The sequence below is a fragment of the Zerene cesonia genome, chromosome Z, assembly GCF_012273895.1.
Source record: "Zerene cesonia ecotype Mississippi chromosome Z, Zerene_cesonia_1.1, whole genome shotgun sequence".
In the NCBI taxonomy this organism is placed as follows: Eukaryota; Metazoa; Arthropoda; class Insecta; order Lepidoptera; family Pieridae; genus Zerene; species Zerene cesonia.
Genome location: NC_052122.1, coordinates 4,496,234 through 4,517,760, shown reverse-complemented (window position 1 = coordinate 4,517,760; position 21,527 = coordinate 4,496,234). Strand labels below are relative to the sequence as shown.

The following is a 21,527-nucleotide window of genomic DNA, read 5'->3' as shown; positions in this document are numbered from 1 at the left end:
TACAACTTAATTATCTTCAACTTGCACAGAATTTGTGAGTTTTTTTTTAAATCTCGACAATCTCTATCAAAATAATAAGATAAACACATGATAATGTTGCATTGAAGTCGGTTAAAATTGAGTATAAATGGGTAGGTTACAAACAAACATACAGGTGAAGCTAAAAATATGTTTTTGATACTATTTTTCACTTATGTACATTTAATATACATTAGATTATTGCTCTCCAAAATCTATTAAAAGACATGCTGTTTGCATTAGTCGAGCCCATCTCGAATTATACGCTTTACAAAATTTATAGATAATTCATACCTTTATCTATTCACTTTATATATACAAAAACCAGTTAATAACTGTAGTTTATTCTTCCAGGCGGCGCAACGCTACGAACAGTGTGGGCGATTAGTGGCCAAGGACTCCTCTTACGCTATTGTTGTTTTGGTCTTAACTAAACTTTCAAACTGTAGCAATCGCTAATAAGGAATATGACGCCTTGGCGACGCGCACGTATATTTTTTATGCAACCTTTAGGCAGCTTTAAAACAGTATATTATTATATTGATTTTCGAAAATATGTCTCGAGACAATACATAGTAATAGAACCACTGTGAATTTTGAAACAATAGTACATTAAAAGTAATTTCTACCTATATAAAATAACGCTGGAATACATATTGTATACATAAGTTATAAATAATTTTTATATTCACGCCACTTTTAAAACTTACTAACAAAGTATTGTATGAATATTTGAGAAACCTATGATGTAGCCGAAGAGAATGTTTCGCTAGAACAGTTGTACCTTTTCAAATTGATCTTTTGAGAATTTTACTACGAAAACTTTTTAGAAGGATAAATTTACGTTTTAGGCAGACTGCTGGCGGGCTCTGCGAAAGTGCGCATAATATGTTCTATAAGGGCCCTAGTGTAATGTAAAAAATATATATAGACCTCTTTCAATTTTGTACGCATATCTCTTGTGTTGCAACAACACTGAATATGTATGGTAGCCTTGTATATTAGAAATTTATTAATATTAAGCTAAGATTACCATTCAAATAGAGCTTTATTTATATATTTTTATTGGTACACAGTACAGTTACAGTACACGTATTTTTCCATGGTTAATTGGACGACAAGTATTCCCAATGTTTTTTTAATCGTATGTTAGGATAACACGATCGTTTGATAAACGTTTTTACAACATTTTATAATCATGATTTCTAACTGGCATCGCTCCAGGCAGATTCTGCTTGCCGAGTTTCGTAGTGTTGTCATTCTCATGATACTATATCGAGCTGATCATTTTTATAGCTTTTTCAGTCTGTCCGATTTCTGATTCTTCTTTCGGAATGCCAAGTGCTCATCGCATTTAAGTATTAGTTTTTGCGGGTAGTTTTATCGTATAGGTACAAATTGGTTTCGGGTTCAAGTGGGCGGAACGCACGAGCGGTTGTCTTTAGCGGTATTGATCCTTGTCACAAAGCGAGATTCCATTGGAATTTAACGGTGTGCTAGATATGCCAAATAAGTTGCAGTGTTCGATGATTCGTTCTGTACTGGGTGAAATGTTTTGGAATATTCTATTCTCGGAGTATACACAGTTTTTTTTTTTATTGATCACTATTAGTAATATAATTTTTTGTCTTTTTTATGTAAAACTTTACTTTTAGTGTATTTTTTTTAGATAAAAAATGTCCCAAAGATATATTATAAGTCATCGGACACTGTGATGTATGTAGAAATTAGTGGTAAAAAATATTTTTGAATATAGAGTTGTATGTGCAAATATTTTCTGAATTGTGTAATATTTTTAATAATTATAGTGTATATTATGCCTAAATGCTTTCGCTTGAAATTGCCTAAGACTTATAACCCATTTGAAATGGTAAGACCTTAGTAAATTAGTTATGGAACGTAAAAATTGAGAAACCTTCCAATTATTGTGCTGAAACCAATGTTTAAGATGACTGATTATGTTTTGTAGATAATGAAAAAAAAAGAAGCTTTTTTCCGTACATCATTGAATTTTAATAAATTTGTTAAATATATGCTCTCTAATTTTAAGCAATTTAGTGAATTAATAATAATTACTGTCGATAGACTTCTTTGAAAGCTTTTAGTATCGCTTTATTGTGACTGCGAATTTTGCGATACAAATTATTTACAAATAAAATTGGCACGTAAATTCTTATTATTCTTATCTATATTGTTTTTTATGGGGTACTCGGGTAAGGGGATTCTTAGAATCGTTATTTCTTCCATACGAGGGAAATATCAGCTAGGGATAATATCGGTTTTAATGCTTAAGGACACTCGAAACTATAATTATTAGAAAGACTGCTATGAAATAAAAGCAACATAATGTTATTTTGTCAATATCTATTATTTCGTAACTCGTAATATTCTAAGAAATTCCCTTCGATAATTATCCAGTGTAAAATTTCGTGAATAAATTAAGGCTATGATATTTCTATATTCGTTAAAATTTAAAACGCAGATGGACGTGAATGAAACATATTATTATTTATAAGTGATGGCAGACGTTCCTGAACATTAAAATATGCAATAATTATCAGAAATTATATGGATCTAGGATGAGGTTATTATGATGAAAATTAAATTTGTGTATCATTACATTAGGCAAGCTGGAGTGCTGTCGGATGCTATTAAACAGGAACATGGTTTTCTATGGTGTCGCGAGGGTTAAAGGTTTTCTAAGCTTCGAATGGGCCGACCAAACTGTAAATATATTATAATTTGAATGTAATAAAAATTGGTAATGCATTTTCAGAGTAAAAGTCGTATTATAAAATGTCTTATTTGACCGTTAGTGCAAGTTCTCGTTTTCCAATGTCACTCCCAATTTTAATGATACGATATAGCAGAGCATCACTTCCTTATATATTGCACATATTTTTGTCAATTATTAAAATATTGTTACATATCATTGACCCAAGTTTTGATATAGAACAAAATGTAATCCTTGCAGTTTGAACGGTCTATTGGTTGTTAGAGTGAATGTATATTTTTGTACGGACGGGTTGATGAGGAACGGGGATGGGAGATGTTTCTTGGATATTTTCTTTGAAATTGTTGACTTTATATTCGCATTTAATCGCACATTTGGTATATTTTTATACTAAGTCGGATCGTTACGAGGTATCGCTGGTATACAAAACTATGGTGTACTCATTTTTAAAGGACTTTTTGATTATTTTTTTATCCGTCTTATATTTCAAGTAATTTCATTGTTTCTTACTTATTGACTATAAGCTGACTGTTAGTACGGTCTGCGTTATTCTAACTATCATTCCTTAATCAAAACTTTTCAAATTATTAATTTAACTTCCTGATCTAAAAAAAGAAATTAATAAAAATCATTTCTACCATAGTTTTATACATCGGCGAAGGGTAGGAGTAAGGTGCAAGTTTGCTTAAATTTAATTGCTTGACACGACGGCGTTGTGAATTTTTTAATTTATATTCTACTATTATACGTATAACACTTTTAGAAGTATTTTATATCAGTATTCATCATTCCCCTATTATTTTATTTGCAAAATTACTTCCGATATGTTGTGGGATTTAGCGCCGTCCATAAAATTGTGCTTGTATCAATATTTTCATTGCGAGTGATTTTGAATAGCAATAATAAATTTATATAATTGAAATTAAATAAATATGTATATTTTTTATGATATTGACATTCAATTAAAGAATATATTTCCTGCGTTACAAATAGGAATTCGAATTATGGTTTTGGAGCAATATCAACAAATGCTTGTGAAAATTATTTGAGCTCTAACGCGTTGAGCGCGGCGTTTTTTTATGATTCTTATGTGTCTTCTATTCTAACAATGCCATATTATTAACTATAATCTCGTATAACTCGCGCCAATGAAAAATCGAATTGCAGCTAATCGGTATGTATACCCATTCATTTTATTATTGGCGCGGGTTATCTGTTTCGCTGCACAAATTAACTTGTTTATCATGTTGTATTATTAGAACTACTGACGTAAGTTATGGCTTGGCATTTTGCTTGTATGCCCGTTTATATTATTTCGGTTAAATTTCAAGGCAATGTACCTTCTACTGTAATTCATAGACCATTTTATTTAGTACTAATAAACAAAATCATTAAATTTTGTTGCTTTTTATTTTTCAACTCCCGCACCTACTAATTCTTAATTTGATAAATTGCTCTAATCATGATATGTAAACAAATCATATAGGAATAAAGAAATATAATATCATTGATTACATCTTAAATATCGCTGACTTTTCCGTCTTATATTGTCAAAAACAAATGAGTTATTAATTAACTGCATACATAATATGGCTGCAGATAATAGTTCGACATTATAGACCTCGATCGATCCCCACTGAATATTTTAATGAATATTCAGTGAAAAAATGATTTATTTGCAGCTTTTTTTAATAAACTTTCAATGAAATGATGTAAATAATAGAAAGTAAATGGTTGACAGCTCTCAGTCAGCAGCAACGCAAGGGTTGCCAGGTGTAAACAATTGTGTCTGTTTTTTTTTCTCTCTTCGTGGCAAGACCATATGTATGAAGACATGTATACACATTATATTTTTTATTTGGTTTTAATACAAAATTCTATCTTATACCTATCCTGTTTACGATAATCTATGGTTACCAATATATAAATATCCTTAATAAAATAATGCTATAATAAGTTAATACTTGAGGCCAATTCTTACAGGGAACCTTATGCTTATTCATTCCATTCTCTTTCAAAATTAATTTAAAATTTATTTCATATAAAAAACAGATACTTGCAAAATCAAGCAGTGTGATCTTGGGCTAAAATTGTATAAATACGCATTCTTCAACACAGTTTGTTCCTGCGATCCCTTTATGTTCCCTCTATACATTATTTGTTAATTTTGTACTGCATTTGTTGGGAAATAGAGAATACTGATTGAAAATTCAGCTAGACAGTGCTCAATTTGCTACTTACTTTTAAATTAAAAGTATTTGCATCTTTAGAGCTTAGGACTGGCCGGACGTACCCTACAATTTCATTAAAACCGGCCGCTTAGTAATATTACCAACTCAGTAAAAATTAGGGATAATTTAAATAAGAAAATGCATTCGTCCATTATCACAAAGTTTTATTTATATTAATCTGCATACAATAAAAACATTAAATTATAGATAATATATCTTCCTCACTTAACTAACAACGTCCCCAAAGTAGTGAGTAACAACACTTTTAGTACATACGATATTTACATGCATTAAAATTAACATCAAATAACTCTCGTGAAGGATGCTTATATATTTTTATCCTACATTATCCACTTGCCTGTTTAATGGCACATACCTACTTATTAAAAGAGAAGTTTCTAGATTCAATAATTGTACTCACTGTTCAACTCACACCGAAAGTCTATTTGTACCATTCGCAGGATAAATATGGACAAATAAATCCATTCCAAAGATCTTGTAGCTAACTATATCGTTTGGAAAAAAGAAGATGAAGTTATATTGGTAACAAATTCAATTTTATTTGATGACGTTGTCTTTCAATAGAATGATTTTTGATAGTTTACTCCAAAACTTCACAACAATGATTCACTTCAATCTTATCTTAAACTCGAGATTTTTCTATAGCCAGACGTTACATGTAAACTATAATTATATCATCGGCTTCCGGCCGTTTTAGTTAATATTTAGCACCGATTTTAACATTTGATTTATCGAATAAATCCCGAACTTATAACAGGCCGGAATGTGGCAACTGGGTTGATTATGTAGATATAGAAAAATCGACTCATTAAGAAAAGATCAAGGCGATCATAGAAATTGTAATAAATTAATTTAATATAAAAATTCTTTTCAGACAATGTTTTATCACATCACACAAAACAATACTTAATTATGTCGAAAGCGTTTCACTGTAGCTGTCATTTTGTTAGTCAAAACATGTCCAAAAATATAATACTAATTACAGTTCACATAATTTAATAACTAATACTTATAATTATCTATTCGTCTTAAATAACTAATTATATTATAATTTCGATCCGATTGTCGAATCAGTCTTTACACGAGATTATGAATTGTGACATGAAATTAATGTTTATGTGATATTTAAAACGTTTACATGTCTCCAAGTGTACCTTCGTAAATTATTATTGCTGAAGTTAAACGTAAACTTGGAGAATAAAGCCTCAAACCGTTTAATTGAACAATACATTTTTGTATATATATAGATTTTATACATATTATTAAAATTAATTAAAAGTGGGTTGAGCAATGTTTCAGATGTTGAAAGATTGTCCATGATAGAATATTATTTTATACAGTATAATTAATCACATTCACAATTATTTCCCGACTACGTAAGAGGGGATTGGTTTCATCAGTGACGGATTTACAGATTTCGCTGCATCAAAGTAGGCTACCTATACAAATTTAGCGTCCCTAGTTAGTTTACAATTCGATCTCTTATTCGCCGCCATATTATTTTTAATATGAACGTAAAGAAGTTGAATATTAAGGACGGACAGACGCACACCGTTGTACTGACGTGCGAGAGAAAAAAATAAAGAACTTGAATATTAGGACGGACCGACGCACACCGTTGTACTGACGTGCGAAAAAAATACGAACAAGTAGAAGACAAGAGAAACTTTATTTACATACATTATTTCCGCGACTCTGCGTCTTTTAATCAGATATAGGCTGAAGCCTACTCAGCATTCTGTTAATCCTCACCGAGCTCACATGTCCCACGTAATCGGGTCTATCACTTGCATGTAACTTACGCGTCCATATACAATAAGGTCCGACGTAGTCGTGTGACGCAGTCGGTTTGTCACGTGTGCTCGTCAACCACGCGTCCGAGTGGAACGGTGGAGAGGTTAGCGGTTGTGGCGCGTCACCCAGACGGGCCGGTGGTGGTGATGGTGATGGTGGTGCTTGCTGGTGCCCGGCTTCGGGTCGCGGTACAGGTCGGCGACGACGATCTCGGAGCCGTCCTTGGGCGTCTCCCGCTCCCTGAACTTACCTCCGGCCACTTCGTGCAGCTGCTCCCAGGCCTGCTGGTAGTAGCGGTTGAGGCCGTTCCGGCACTCCGACGAGGAGGACTCGAGGGAGGCGACCGTGTTGCAGTCCGTCGCGGACACGTGGTGCCGGTAGCGCTTACCTTCGTTGTGTTTCCGGCTGTGGGACGGACTACTTATGAGAGTGATGCGGTGATCAGTTTTCTTATAAAACTCAGTACTCGTACGATACGGTACCGTAGCAACACTTAAAGTACTCGGTTTCGTAAGAAAAATAATGGCATACGAATATTCTTTTCATATAAATTTCTAAAATGATACTCGGGATGTACATATAAATTTACACGCAATAAGATGATTGTGAAATATGACCATTACAATAAACATTATAAAACAATCACGGTGCGATCATATTATGATTCGAGGTGCTTATCCATCGTGGCCGGTGCTCTGTGCTTTAAGCTTGCTTAACTTGTTTGTATTGAATTCCAATGATGCGAAAAGCTGTGCGCTATGTGTATACACTTGAACCATGTGTATGTGAAAAATGAAAGTACATTTTCGAATGATTGTGAATGTACGCTTTGTGCCGTGTGCGATGAGGTTACACGGTGGCTATTCCTGTTTTAGTTTTAAATGTGGCTTCAAAGTAAACGTTCTTGAACCACCTATGAAATTAATGTATTTTATCCTAGTTTTGTGATAATTCCCCTTTATTAAACATTCCTGTACATTTTGGTAAATTATATGTAACCATGTATTTGATGCGTTAAGAAAGTGTTTTATTTTAAGTGTAAATCTCTCTAAATCACTCTATTATTTTTAAATGACAATCTTGGTTTGTACAGGTGTTGTTAAATTGTTGTTACAGCTATATTATTATCAAAACAACAAAGTTACACGCCATATAGAGGAAGTCGCACTCTAGCATAGGTATTTCATTATTAATTTTTATTATATTGGTAAATTGGATTAGACATTATGAAGTTAAAATCACTGCATGGAGAATTGGGTGTAAGAAGACACACTATAAGAATATCGGTCGATTGTAACGATTAAAATAGATTTAATATGATAATAATACGTGACGACACGTAATCTTTTTTATTTAGCTATTGAATAGTTTTTCTATTTCCGGTGGTAAAGAAAGATTTCGATATCGATTCTAGTGGGAGGAAGAAACGTTCGCGTTCGACGAGGTGTGGCCACCGTGTCGCGTGCGCGTGCGCGTGCGCATGCAAGTGTAAGTGTGGGTGGGTGTGGGTGTGGGTGTGAGTGCGGTGCAAACACGCAAAGGGACGCACGCTATAACGGGTTGGAGAAGTGTCCCGCGCGGGTGTGACGGCGCGCGCGCGCCAGCTCGCGCCGCCCCACTTGCTGGTCGGGGAAGGGCAGCGCGAGCAGCGTGTACCAGCGCGGCGCCAGCTCCACCGCTGGCTGCTTCTTGCCGCCGCTGTTTGTTATGTATGCTCGTTATCTGTGCTATGCTCGACCTCTCTGTGTTTTAGATGCTCTGTGTCGCGTGTCTATGTGTGCTAATGTTATCTGTGCTTATGCTCGAGTTGCTGTGCGCGGGATGCTCCGTCACGTGTCTGTGTGTAGCGTGATCGCCGGCTAGCCGCCACTGCTCGGTTTGTTAAGGGTTACATGTATGTTTGTTTGGACCGTCGGCCGCTTCTGACCACCACTCGACCGAATAATGTCCTAATTGTAGTACTTGTGCATGTTTTACTACTTGTTCATGATTGTAGAACGCCGGCTGTTGTGATCGTCGCTGGAACTGATAATTCGGGTACTGGTGGGATGTTGGTTTGTGTGACTCATGTGTGTTTGTGGAACTAGCGGACTACTTCTGATCGCACTAAGCCGAAAATGTTTGGATTGTGATGGGATACTACTGGTCTTTGAGTTTGTGTTACTTATGAGTGTGACCTGTGGGGGACCTGTGTGTAACCTGAATGTCACTTGTCTAGTGAGATATTTATGATAATAAATACCACTGGGATCAGGCAATATGGGTGAGTTATGCTCGCCTGGGGTACTTACATGGTGGCATGTAATGTTGTGTGGTTATACTTGTCTTTGCTTTGAACGTATGAGCGTGATCGAATGCCACTTGCTAAATTGAATTGAATGTGGAATACTTAATGTGTATTTATACTAAGTTGGGAGTATTTATGTTATCTGTACCGAACACTTAATATATGATGGTATCATTGGGGCTTTTTGTGTTATCTATATTTTGTGAAACATATTGACATAAATTTGATTCAAAATTAGATTTTTTTTTATTAATTTTATTGGTATCGAAGAGAAGAAAGGTTGCTTGTGTTACATTTGTTTTTTGTGATCTTGTCTATAGACATCCATAGAAACAAACATTCTACTTGTCATAAAAAATATGTTTGTCACTAATGATTGTGTTTTACATTTTAAAGTCAAATCTCTATCTTGGGCGTTATTACCTAATAGTATTCGGACTCAATATCAGATACAATTTAGTCAGATATTTCAAAACCCATTTACCTACACACCTATCTAACCTAACAATATAATTAGTATATATAACGCTACGTTTCATAGTTTCTGGAGTAAGTTAGACAGTCAATATCAGCATTTATATCTATGACATCCTTATGGTGGCCGTGTAGCTCAAGAATAAAATACAGAGCACGGACCCGATCGACATATCCCCGCACTAACCACAATCACTAAACTCCAAAAGCACTAACTAAATGTTCAGAAGCACAAAAGTGCTGGATGCAATGTTCCAGAAGTATCTTAGTTGATCTACCTACAAGATTTTTCACCTTTGCCTTTGATGAGGATCAAATTAAACCTCATTTAGTTACTGTGACGTCTTAAAACAGGATTAATTGGAGTTAGAGTAAGTGATGGTGCTACCATGCTCTAGCTTTTTCATCTACATAGCTCTAGCTTTTTCCCATACTGGAATTACTCCTGCTTTACGTCGTAGTAGCTATCCCTTGAGGTAAACCGAGACGTATTCAACCAGTACAGCCGTGCAGCGCCATAACTTTCCCTCGCTGGAATTACTCCTGCTTTAAGATGTCACGGTAACCCGTTAGTAAACTAAATAATAACGAATAGCATTTGTTAATCAACTGAGGCAGAACATATTTTCATGTGAAGTTGTAGTTATTGGATCAACTAAAATCACTTGATCACATGAGTTATGCCAATGTTACTAAATAAAATGAATATATATATATCTCAATCCAGTCTCACATGACTACTACTGATGAGTGGATAAATTAAACGAACTTAATTTTGTGTTAGTTTATTTAAAATATAGCGTCTTTGCTGATCAATTATGCAAAATAATGAAAAGAATTTCAATATATCACGATTTTTATATAGCATTACTTGCTGGTCTTTACTGCCTGTTTTTAAAATCCTACCAACTTTATGTAAAACAAAAAGCGTCTGAACCCAAAAAATCGTCTATACTCTATACCTATAACTGATCAACAAAAACCGCCAATTACCAACATCTAAACCGACAAACCCAACATACCTTTTAACCAACATGACGATGGTGGTAATTATCGCGATGAGGAACACCAGGCACCCGAAGGCCCCGAGGGCCACGACGGCCCCGATGTTGAGCCTCGCCCCGTGTGTCCGGTCCCCGTCCACCGGCAAGGGCACGTTCACACGGGGCGTTTGTTCCGCGCGAATGTTGTTGCCGCTGCCGAATATCTGGAATGTGTGTTTAGTGTTTTAGAAAGAAAGAAAGAAAGAAATTTTTTGTCTATAAAATAAATAGCACCGCACATGGTGTGAAGTCCCGTGTCCCCTAGTGGGGTATGGGGCAGATGATGTACATCCGTTTCACTGATCTATTTTCTTTAGGGAAAAGTAGGTGATCAGCCTTCTGTGTCCTGCCAGACCGAGAAATTTTTTTTGTGCGTCCCCACCGGGAATTGAACCCAGGACCCCTCGGTTCTACGCTCACGCGTTAACCACTGTACCAAGGAGGCGGTCAGCACCGCACATACACTTCACTAAACTATTACACTAAAATAAAACTAACAAAAACAAAAAAAAAGAAAAGAAAGTAAAATAGTACACTGTGCGGCTTGTTGATCAATTACAGACAAAAGGGAATGACTCAGTTAATGTCATGCTAGAGCTGAGCTTTTACATAACACTGATTTTCAGCAGCCCCTTGTGACACATGGAGCAGACAGTACCTTTCATTCAGATAATAAAAATAATACTAAATAAAATAATAAAAAAAATACTTAATTCTAATTATATAGTTACATTACTACATATGCTTTTACATAAATATTCATACACATATATATATATACGAGTATACCTACATATAAAAACTAAAATTATGAATAAATTATATATTATACAATTATAAAACACAAACACACTATACAATATTTTTTTTATTACAATTTAATCACGATATTTTTTTGCTCACCAAGGCCTAATAATATAATGTTTCAAAAACATGTTTTTTTTATATTTTAATCTGAAATTAGAAATAGTTTCGATTTTTCTTCATGGTGGTGGTATATTATTCCAGCACTTGGTGGCATTGTATCGGAAACCTCCCCTAAACGCAGTAGTATTATGCCTCGGCACTGACATAACTTGAAGCGCAGATCTTGTTTTGACGTGACAACGTCTTAAATTAGGTTGCGGCTCGGAGGCACTTATGAAAAAGTGTAACGCCCGGTAACGTTACGATGAGTCACCGAACTATGATCGGTCCGCCGCGCGCGCAGCACTAGAGAATTAGGCGCATTGAATCGGCGCGTGCTTGTGTCTCTGTCTCTGTCTTTTTAGTAAACAAATAATATTTTCTATAGTTAAAATTTGTGCAATTCTTATTTTCATTCAATTCCTTGTTCCTATTGTGCAATTTAATAATATTCATATCAATAAATATTCTACCGAGAAAAAGACGTTGTCACGTAAAATCTTCGCCCGTAAAACCGACTTTACAGGCAACCATTTTTTTACATTCAAATTATGTTGTCCCAGCCATTCCAGTTTTGTGTATTAGTACTGGGGAGTTTTTTAATTATGTGTGTTTTAGTGTTTTAATTGTGTGTGTTAGGACTTTTCTTTTTCCTATTCCGTCTTTTGCATTCATCGAGGCACTTTCCTCAATGAATGTTCATGGGCGGTGATGATCGCTTACCAACAGGTGAACCACCAGCTTAGTTTGCTAATGGTAAACTGGCAGGCCGCCCAGTGCCGTGGTACATATGTAGCTTATAGCACTCAGTAACTGAAAGAATTGTTTAAATCGGTTCTCTACTTCTTAACTATCTCAAGACACAAAACCCATTAAGTCGTTCCGTTACGAATGAAAAAAAAAAGACAAACAAGCAATTGCCATTTATAATAAGGATAATTCAATTAGACCCTTTGGACCTGTGTCCCCGTGTGTTGGACGTATGCCAAAGAACCGGGTACCTTGCTTCTGGTGGTGCCCGTGAATCATGGAAAGGTCTAGAAATAGATATAGGTAGTGATAATAGTATGAACCTGATTCTCCTGCGGATGGCTGGCGACGATGATGTGGGGCACGTGGCTCGTGGACGAATTGTCATAATCAGCAACCGTCACCCTTTTGATTGTGGTCTTTGTCCGCTCTGTTGTCGTCTTCGTCGTGTTCGGTCTGGCGGGTCTGGTCTCGAGTTTGGGTCTGACGGTGTCTGGGTGGGTGGTCGGTTTGCGCCGTCTGGTTGGTAGCACTAGCCGTGGTGTTGTCGGCGGTGGGGTGGTTGGCGCTGGTGTTGTGGTGGTTGTGGTTGTGGTGGTGGTTGTCGTAGTTGTGGATGTGGTGGTGGTTGAGCGTTCTTCCACTGGAATGGTTTGATTATTTTTATTAGATTTTTGTGTATTCAAGGTTCAGTATTAACATTTTATGGCTTCCATATCCGGTTGGGTCTGCAAATAATGTCTGGCAGAAGGTAGATGGCGAATCGTCTAGTCCGAAAAGAAACTCTTTCAGTGTAACAGACGTATAGTGCATCTGCCCCATACCCCACAAGGTAACACGGAGCTTCATTTTTAATTATTGACCGTTCAATGGTGAAAGTACGCTGTACCATCAGTCTTAAATACTAGAAAACTACTCTGGGAACGATCCAGTTAATATGGAATATGTAGTATCGTCGGTGCTCATTATCACACTGCTCCGTAACGGCTCGTCCGATTTTTATGAAATTCTGTTAACTTACCGGTAAGATCTGAGAATCTGCCAATAGATCCATTTTTCATACCCCTAAATAATAAGTGTAAGGCAACGTTTGCCCAGTAAGAACTTATACAGATAAGGAGGAAATTGCATTAAACATTATTCTTTTCTAAAGCGTAATAAGAAATTCATTACTACTATGAACACCAGTAGATGATACATGAAAAGCAAATCGGCCACCAAAAATATACGAAAAAAAAAAAGCATTTGTTTGCATCACTATATACTTAAACAGGTATATAATTACAGTAGCAATGCGGCGGCGGGGCGTCCCACAGGCCGGTCGCGAGGCACGTGGCGACGGGCGAGCCGCGCAGCTCGTAGCCGCGCGCGCACTCGTACCGCGCGCGCGCGCCGAACGTCGACGCGTTGTTCGTCACCGCCACGCGCCCGTTCGGGATCGCGCCCGGCTCCTCGCATTGAATCACTGCCATTTGTTATTTAGATAACACAATTTGTAGTATTCATTATGATATAGAATCGGAAGGCGTGGTAAGAAATAGGACTAGTAGATATGGTTCGAACCAGAAGAGCGAAGAAATTGATTTATCAATTTATCTGCTCAATTTCATTTTATGACCACAGCACCACTGCTCCCGAAAGCGACACGTCTAAGAATGAAAAGTTTGACGAATTGTGACATCTGCCAACCCACACTTGGCCAGCGAAGGATTAAAACCTGAACTCTTCATAAATGGCTAAAATATATGCTAATGATGTAGATAGGGTGGTTGTTAAGGCTTTAATTAAGCCATTTGCTTAGCATACGTGGGTTGAGATGTTGGTTAGTAAGACCATTAGTATACTGGATGCGTGTACGTATCCTGCTCATGGGCTTGATGCAAAACAATTGTGTGAATATGCATGTGTCGTGTATGTGTATGCATTTCGCATGTATGCGTACGTATGCATGTGTGTGTATGTGTGCATTTGAGTGTATATGAGTGCGTAATTGACACATGAGTGAATGTGTGTGCGTGAAGGTGTGTGTGCACATAATTACCGTCACATCTCGGCGGGGGGCCGTTCCACCGCTCGTCGATGTCGCATACCAGTCGCGACCTGCCGGCCATCTCGTAGCCGGGCGCGCACGCGTACTGCACGTGCGAGAGATACGACACGGAGCCGTTCAGCAGCGTGTAGCTGCCGTGCGGGATCTCAGCGGGGTAGCCGCACTCTATGCCTGCGAAATATGTGCCGATAAATATGGCGCTATGGGAAACAAACTGCGCAGTACGTTGAAGAATTTTTTTTTTGACGTGACAACGTCTTAAATAAGGTTGCGGCTCGGAGTCACTCATGAAAAAGTGTAACGCCCGGTAACGTTACGATGAGTCACCGAACTATGATCGGTCCGCCGCGCGCGCAACACTAGAGAATTAGGCGCATTGAATCGGCGCGTGCTTGTGTCTCTGTCTTTCTCGAGCGTTCTTGGCGTTGGAAAAAAAGACGTTGTCACGTAAAATCTTCGCCCGTAAAACCGACTTTACAGGCAACCATTATTTTTTTATTGGAATATGATACTTGTCATGGGACCACATCGATATCGAATTTGGTGTAGATTTTTGTAAAAATAACTATTATTTTAACATTCAGATTTCGGTACAAATGCGGTATGTTCACCCAGAAACACCAAATGCATACTCACGTTTGCACACTGGCGGGAACTCGTCGTAGAAGCCAGTCTCCAAGCAGGTCCTGACCGTCGGGCCGACGAGCAAGTGTCCGTCGTCGCACGCGTATTCCACCGTGGCGCCCACTTCGAAACTCTCCGTCGTCATTGTAGAGTTCGGTGGCTGCTCTGGCCGACCGCACGCTTTGGGCTCTACGGACAAAACATTGAACGTGTAGACTCGACAGCGCCACCGAAAATCGCTTGCCAATTCGCTGAGCGCGGTGAGCGGAAATCGCAACGCAATTATGCCAAAATAAACTTACGATGCTGGCATATAAAGTTCATTCTCGACTGGCAGTCGGTGTCCGCCCACAGCCAGCCCTTGCTGCCGTCGAAGCGGGCGCAGCCCTCGGTACCCCCGGGGGCGTTCCAGAACGAGACCGTGACGTCATTGCCGTTCACCCACTTCCAGTTGTTGGGGTCCTGCGGGTCCCGCACCGCACCCATCCAGTACTGGCTACTGCTGTCACTCCTGTTGAACATCATCACCCCGTTATCACGTATTTACATTTTACATAGCTGGTTATTGTCCTGGTGTGAAAATCGTGTTATATCATTTATGTAATTGTTAGAACAAATGTTAAGGTTGAATTCCCAGTGATTTCGCAAAGCAATAACAATAGCCGTAACAATTCAATGTAAGTCCGAACACAATACAATATGCCGATTCACTTGTTTGGTAATGTTTGTTTTTAAATTGTCATAATTAAAAAAGTATAGACATCCTTAAAATCATTTATTGTGAAAATTTCACGTTCATTGAAAGGCAAAATCAGAATTTTTATAATTATCTTTTACTATATTGTGCTATGAAGAATAAAGCTTTTATTCAATAAATCGTACGCCATGATAAAATAAATGAAATATAAAAATATCAAAAATCACAATTATGCTATAGTTTGCAAAAAGAACAATGGTTAAATTCTTCTGAACTGAATAGGAATTTATTATTAATAAGATATAGATACGTTAAGTTCCCAGAACGAGTTAACAGGTATCAGTAACTACTTCGACGTTAATTGAATTTCACTACAAGCAGTAATCAGAGCGATCCCACACTCCATATATTTTATGAAACTATATCAGTTACAGGTTCGGGCTTCGACGTAGCATTTTTTTCACGTCTAGGAATAAAATCAATTATAAACATAGAAGCAGAAGTTTTACTATTCAGGTAAATCGCGAGCACTTTTGAAGGACCATGTTTTTATATTAGCATTATAGCTTAGATATACATACATTAATACAAAAAATAAAGTGAGTTATAACAAAAGTATTCAGTCGATGTACCGTATAACAAATGTTTTGCTTTGCATCTAAGTTTATAAATTATTATAAAATAAAATTTTGAAATTTCAGTTATTCTCATTCTTCAGTAATAACATTATCTACAAAACCTATGGTTTTTCATCAGTTCGGTGGGCGCATAGTAAAAGATTTATTATTATTCACACTAACAAATTCCCTTATATTGCTCATAACCTAACATACATAAAAAACGTCGAAATTATAACTCCTCATTTTTAAGTCGGTTGATCAATGCAAACATTTAACCCTTTTATATAAAGACTTGTAACACACTACCTCGACAATAACTACACTAAACTGCATAGTGATGTCGAGCAAGTCCAGTAACAGCTATCTAACGGCGCACTACATTGAGTATCTGTCGCAGAAACCAAATTTACTCCAATCAGTCTGCTGTTACGCGTAGCGGATCAGATGTTTCTCTGTGACTTTCTATAATTTGTCGTGTTATTATTGGCTCAATATCGTTATATTGGCGTATTAGTAGATTATTATAAAATATAATGGTAAACGCTTGAACGCTTTAGATGGATCGTATGATGGCTGAATGTATACTGTAGTTTAGTAGAAATGCTCGTCATTAAAAAGGGTTTTTTACTAAAATGCATTTTCTTTATAGTCGTAAAATAGGAAACATAGAATATGCATACACTTGTTTTTTATTTATTTATCAATAACATGGGCGTAACCAAGGCGATGGCTAAACATTACAATATGTAATAATTTTTGTACGTGCGGTCATATCATTTTCCAATTATTTAATATCATTTAGCCTAAAGTTGAAAGTCTAAAATTTCTAAAATATAAATTTTTCGCAAAAAGCAAAATTCCAAGTTATAACGGTTATTTTAAACACATTTAGTTGTTTCACTTCATTGACTTCCCTCCAGAACTAGTCTAACTACGCCCGTCTACTGTTATCTTGGCGATATTAACGAAGTCATGAATTACTGATTCATGTACCTATGCAGTTCAATTGCAATATTTGACACCACCATCACCTTTGTATCTTTATAATTCTAAATCGCTCGAATAATTCCCTTTATATTTATTTATCGGCAAATAATGTTGAAATGGAAGCAAGACCTGTACGACATGTGAATATTGAATGCGACATGTTGCAAATAGCTGTTGCATCTGCCCATTTGCTCTCGCAATGTCTTAAGGTGTCCCCACACGGTTTGCATTACGACGAAACGACAAAGGCCTGAATCTAAGTGCCCTGTCAGTTCCCGTATAACGCAACTAACTTGGAATTGACAGTTCTATTGAGAAATGAAGAAACAGTGCGTTTAAATTTTGACGGTTGTCTTTGGGATGATATAGTGATTGTATTTTTAAATTAAGAGGTGTAGCCAGTGCAAAAATATATGTATAGAAATTTATTGATTTAAGTATATGTATTTTTAGTTCTAGTCATGTGAATACAACGTTCAAATAACATTTAATTATATCGAAAGAGCTTTTATCAATATTTTATTTGACAAAAGTTTTGAAAATACAAAATCGTTATTGTTCCGACTTTAATTGTTTTATTTAAGTTATTATGAAAATTTATGTATCTTTGGAAGAACGTTACCGAATGAATGGTTATAAATTAGCCATAGATAAATAAAGATCTTAACTGAAACTTAAAAAGTTTTCTAATTATTAGGGTATTTTTTAATGATATATTATTTTAAGCATTTAATAATGAATTACAAATTAATACGAAAAGAGAGACGGATTGCTTTCAAACAAGTTAACCGTAACACATTCACAAATTATACATAGACAACCACCTTTTCCAAAGTCGGTTAAATGTCCATCCATTGTAAACAGCACCTTACAAAAACTGTTACAAAAGCCTCCATCAATCACCACCACGCCATTACGCAAAGCTTAAGACATTCGCAGTAAGATCGAGTCTAAATAACGCGGCCGGCGTGAGGCATCAACTTCGCATCAGCCGAGTTATGTGAAACGGTATCAGATTTTCATTGCATTTATCTGACGCGATCGTAAAAATCGCAGCCCGTTAGCAATAGCACTAAATACATATATGTAAATTCACAGTAAAATTAAGAAACACGTACTCATTAATTTTTTTTTTATTCATTTATAAGTTCCTGAGATGAGCGCGTTCAAACAAACTCTTGAGCTTTATCCAACACAGATAGAAAAGAAATACACATTGCAACATATAAAACGCCAGCAGTGACTCACCGGTGCCGCCTCCACAGCTCCCAGCTGATGAAGCCCTGGAGCGCCGGGTTGCTCTCGTCGACCAGGCTGCCCCCCCTCGAGTGGCAGAACGCCAGAGCGTCCCGGAAGTTCGCCGGCTGCCGGTCGTAGAATACGTAGCACTTCCCGTTGTAGGTCGCTGTGCTCCCGGGGGGCTGGTCCCTGAATTGGGGGCAGCGCTCTATCGGCAGCGCCTGGTCGGTGTACACGAACGCCTCGCATATGGACAACTGGCTCGGGACCGTGGCCTTCAGGTGCACGCTCATGAAGGCGCCGGGCATTGGCGGGTTGCAGGGGAGAAAGAGCGGCTGGCCCTCTTCCAGGAAGCCGGTGAAGCGGTTGCATATCGGATTCGTGCCGAGGTCCGGCCGGTTGTTGCCGACGCGGACCTCCACTACGGCTGGCTTGTTTACACCTGTCAACATTTATTATATGATGATTGTTATTGAAAGAGCAGCTACAGTTTCTAGCCGGTGCAGCTCTGTAGAAACTGCTTTTCGATGGTAAATTTACAACTATGTTATAACGATTCAAAAGTGCTTCTATGAGAAGTGTAATTGAATAAATATATGTTTCAGTTTGAGTTCGATGCGGTTGGACTGTATAACTTTTTGCTCATAAATAGTAATAATGCAGGCACTAAAGTTGATAGTTGTAAGTAAGTATGTATATTACTCTTTCACGTAAAACAGCTGATCAGATCAGTCTGGATTAGCATAAAGGCTAATTTTAATCCGAGTACCACATGAGTAACACCGCGGGTTCCAGCAAATGCACAATAATAATTAAAATATTTGTGTCTTTTAAAAATTAATCAAAGAGATATTACTATATAAATGTGTTGTTTAGGAGATAATTCCTCGTTGACCTCTCAATATAACAATGAAAACAGCATAAAAAGTAAAAACTTATTCAACAACTTATTCAGAATGTTCTAAGCTTGTTCTAGGTGAAAGTTAATGTGCCATCATTGCATTCCTATAAACATCCATTAAGACATTAAAGTTTGTAGACATTTTAATAATTGAATATTCCAAATCGTTAGAACGAAAGACTTTTCATCAACACACTCCCGAGAATTTAATTAAAGTTCTTATGATTCAATAAAATTGGATAGTCAGCGGTAAAACTGACAAAGAATTAGTCTCTTTCAAAGATATTTAAGTATATTATAATATCTCAGTGCGGTGTGAGAGCGGCGCGTTTTTGCAACGCTCGACACAACTTTCGTTACGGCCCGCGTTTGTTTGATTGTCTCAAACTTTCATCCCGAGGTTTCATTTGTAGTTACTGAGGCTTAACCGCTCTGTTTATAGTTCTATTATAAAATTATGGGGATCTCGCATTCAATTACGTACTGTGGAAAGTTGTACGTAAAATGTTGCTATGAATTATAAGTTATAGGAAGTGGACTATTTATGTGTTGTAATGTAATAGTGTTCAACGGTTGCGAAACACTTTTACCATTATAGAACTATATAGTTAACCATTATTATCTTTGATTGAATCTAAAACATAAAGGTTTAAACAAAGTGAGTTTTAACTTAAAGTTAAATGCGCATACTGCCAATAGGTATGACTCTTGAACCGAATCCAGAGTCATCCTTTTTACCTAGTTATCTTATAACTAGCAACAAAACCGTAGGAAAATTAATAACAAAGAAATGAGCATTCGCTCCGCTGCGTAAATAGGTAAGCTCGTTGTTTGATCTTGATACGCGCACGTTCAGTGAAATAAGAGTTATCTATGCTCAGTGATTCCCGAACGGGGAGGAAATAATATTGTTATCGTGATTATATAATCGATTAAATGAATATTTAAGTTTAACTCAAATTTAAATCTACCTTACGTACTTGATATTGAGGTAATTATTCACCTGGATAATGTGTCTTTTTATGCTAAACGATCAAACTGTGACTCAGTTCAGTTCATAATTACAAATACCTATTTAAACAATCATTGACGTCATACTATGAAGCCAAATGCTGTATTTATATTAAAAATATCATTTGTAGTGTATTTGTATTAAAAATATCATATTTTAAGAATGATATTAAATTGGGAAATTGTTTTTAAAAATCACGAGAAATACTCAATAAATTTTTATTGAAACAAAGAACTCACCACAACAAGGCTTCCCAAAGTCCAAACGCACCAACTGCACCATGTAGGGCTCCAGGAGGTTGACGTACCACCAGGGCTCAATCTCCTTCTTGGTGAGGGTGCACGTGTCCGCGCTGAAAGCCCCCGCAGTGCTGCCGTCCAGCGCCTTCTGCGGGACCCCCACGTCTTCGGTGGAGGCCTGCATGGGCGCCTTGCCAGCGGCCACGTTGAGGACTGGAAAAGCGTCCACGTTTAAGAAACTACGGTCTAAATATATTACCCATAAATCTTTTCTACAAAAAGCATCACCGACGTTCCTGGCGCTCATAGGTCGCTCATAACTTTAATCGGATCAAATGACTACAATTTTCTGTCACATACAAAAAGATGGACATGCAGTTTAAAAACACAACAGAAACATCGAGAAACAAACTTAAAAAAAAAAATACAATCCCCCGAGCCAAAACCTTAGATTTTGAGAACGTCGATCGTAAATTGATTACGTTATTGTTACAAGTTAATCACCATGAAGACAAGCAGTTTTCATTTTATTACTGCATTATATATTTGTCGGTTAACCTTAATATACATGTAACCATCTAAGTAAGTAGCCAAGCGAAGGAGTGTTTATTTATTCGTCTTTCTTTTATGTCCCAAAAAATCTTAATATATAAAATTCTCGTGTCACAGTTTTCGTTGCCATACTCCTCCGAAACGGCTTGACCGATTTTGATGAAATTTTTTGTGCTTATCCGGTATCTGTGAGAATCGGCCAACATCTATTTATCATACCCCTAAATGATAAGAGTAAGGCAGAACAGCGTTTGCCGGGTGCAGCTAGTATCGTATATATTTATGATTAATCATTTAAGCATACTTATTTTCCGTGAAGTGTCTTAAAAAACCATATTATAACTTAAG

The 21,527-nt window shown here is 37.0% G+C and overlaps 2 protein-coding genes across 13 annotated transcripts in view; one reads left to right on the top strand and one right to left on the bottom strand.

The window, feature by feature from the left end:
• Nucleotides 1-4,149, top strand: part of LOC119835875 (F-actin-monooxygenase Mical) — a 39,381-nt gene extending 35,232 nt beyond the window's left edge. For all 11 annotated transcript variants that reach the window (XM_038360948.1, XM_038360941.1, XM_038360947.1 and 8 more), the window contains one exon: nucleotides 373-4,149. In XM_038360948.1, the coding sequence (XP_038216876.1) occupies nucleotides 373-406 (34 nt within the window). In that variant the 3' untranslated portion in view covers nucleotides 407-4,149. The remainder of the gene's footprint in view (nucleotides 1-372) is intronic.
• A 2,454-nt stretch (nucleotides 4,150-6,603) lies between these two features.
• The window catches only part of LOC119835445 (sushi, von Willebrand factor type A, EGF and pentraxin domain-containing protein 1), a 35,098-nt gene continuing 20,174 nt past the window's right edge, over nucleotides 6,604-21,527 (bottom strand). Inside the window, exons 3-12 of one of the 2 annotated variants that reach the window (XM_038360265.1) lie at nucleotides 20,628-20,840; nucleotides 18,485-18,917; nucleotides 15,235-15,443; nucleotides 14,945-15,121; nucleotides 14,300-14,479; nucleotides 13,544-13,723; nucleotides 12,582-12,901; nucleotides 10,582-10,766; nucleotides 8,348-8,496; nucleotides 7,064-7,203 (exon numbers count right to left, since the gene is read on the bottom strand). In XM_038360265.1, the coding sequence (XP_038216193.1) occupies nucleotides 8,349-8,496; nucleotides 10,582-10,766; nucleotides 12,582-12,901; nucleotides 13,544-13,723; nucleotides 14,300-14,479; nucleotides 14,945-15,121; nucleotides 15,235-15,443; nucleotides 18,485-18,917; nucleotides 20,628-20,840 (2,045 nt within the window). In that variant the 3' untranslated portion in view covers nucleotides 7,064-7,203; nucleotide 8,348. Of the gene's footprint in view, nucleotides 7,204-8,347; nucleotides 8,497-10,581; nucleotides 10,767-12,581; nucleotides 12,902-13,543; nucleotides 13,724-14,299; nucleotides 14,480-14,944; nucleotides 15,122-15,234; nucleotides 15,444-18,484; nucleotides 18,918-20,627; nucleotides 20,841-21,527 lie in introns of both variants that reach the window. The other variant, XM_038360264.1, reaches the window with a different exon arrangement.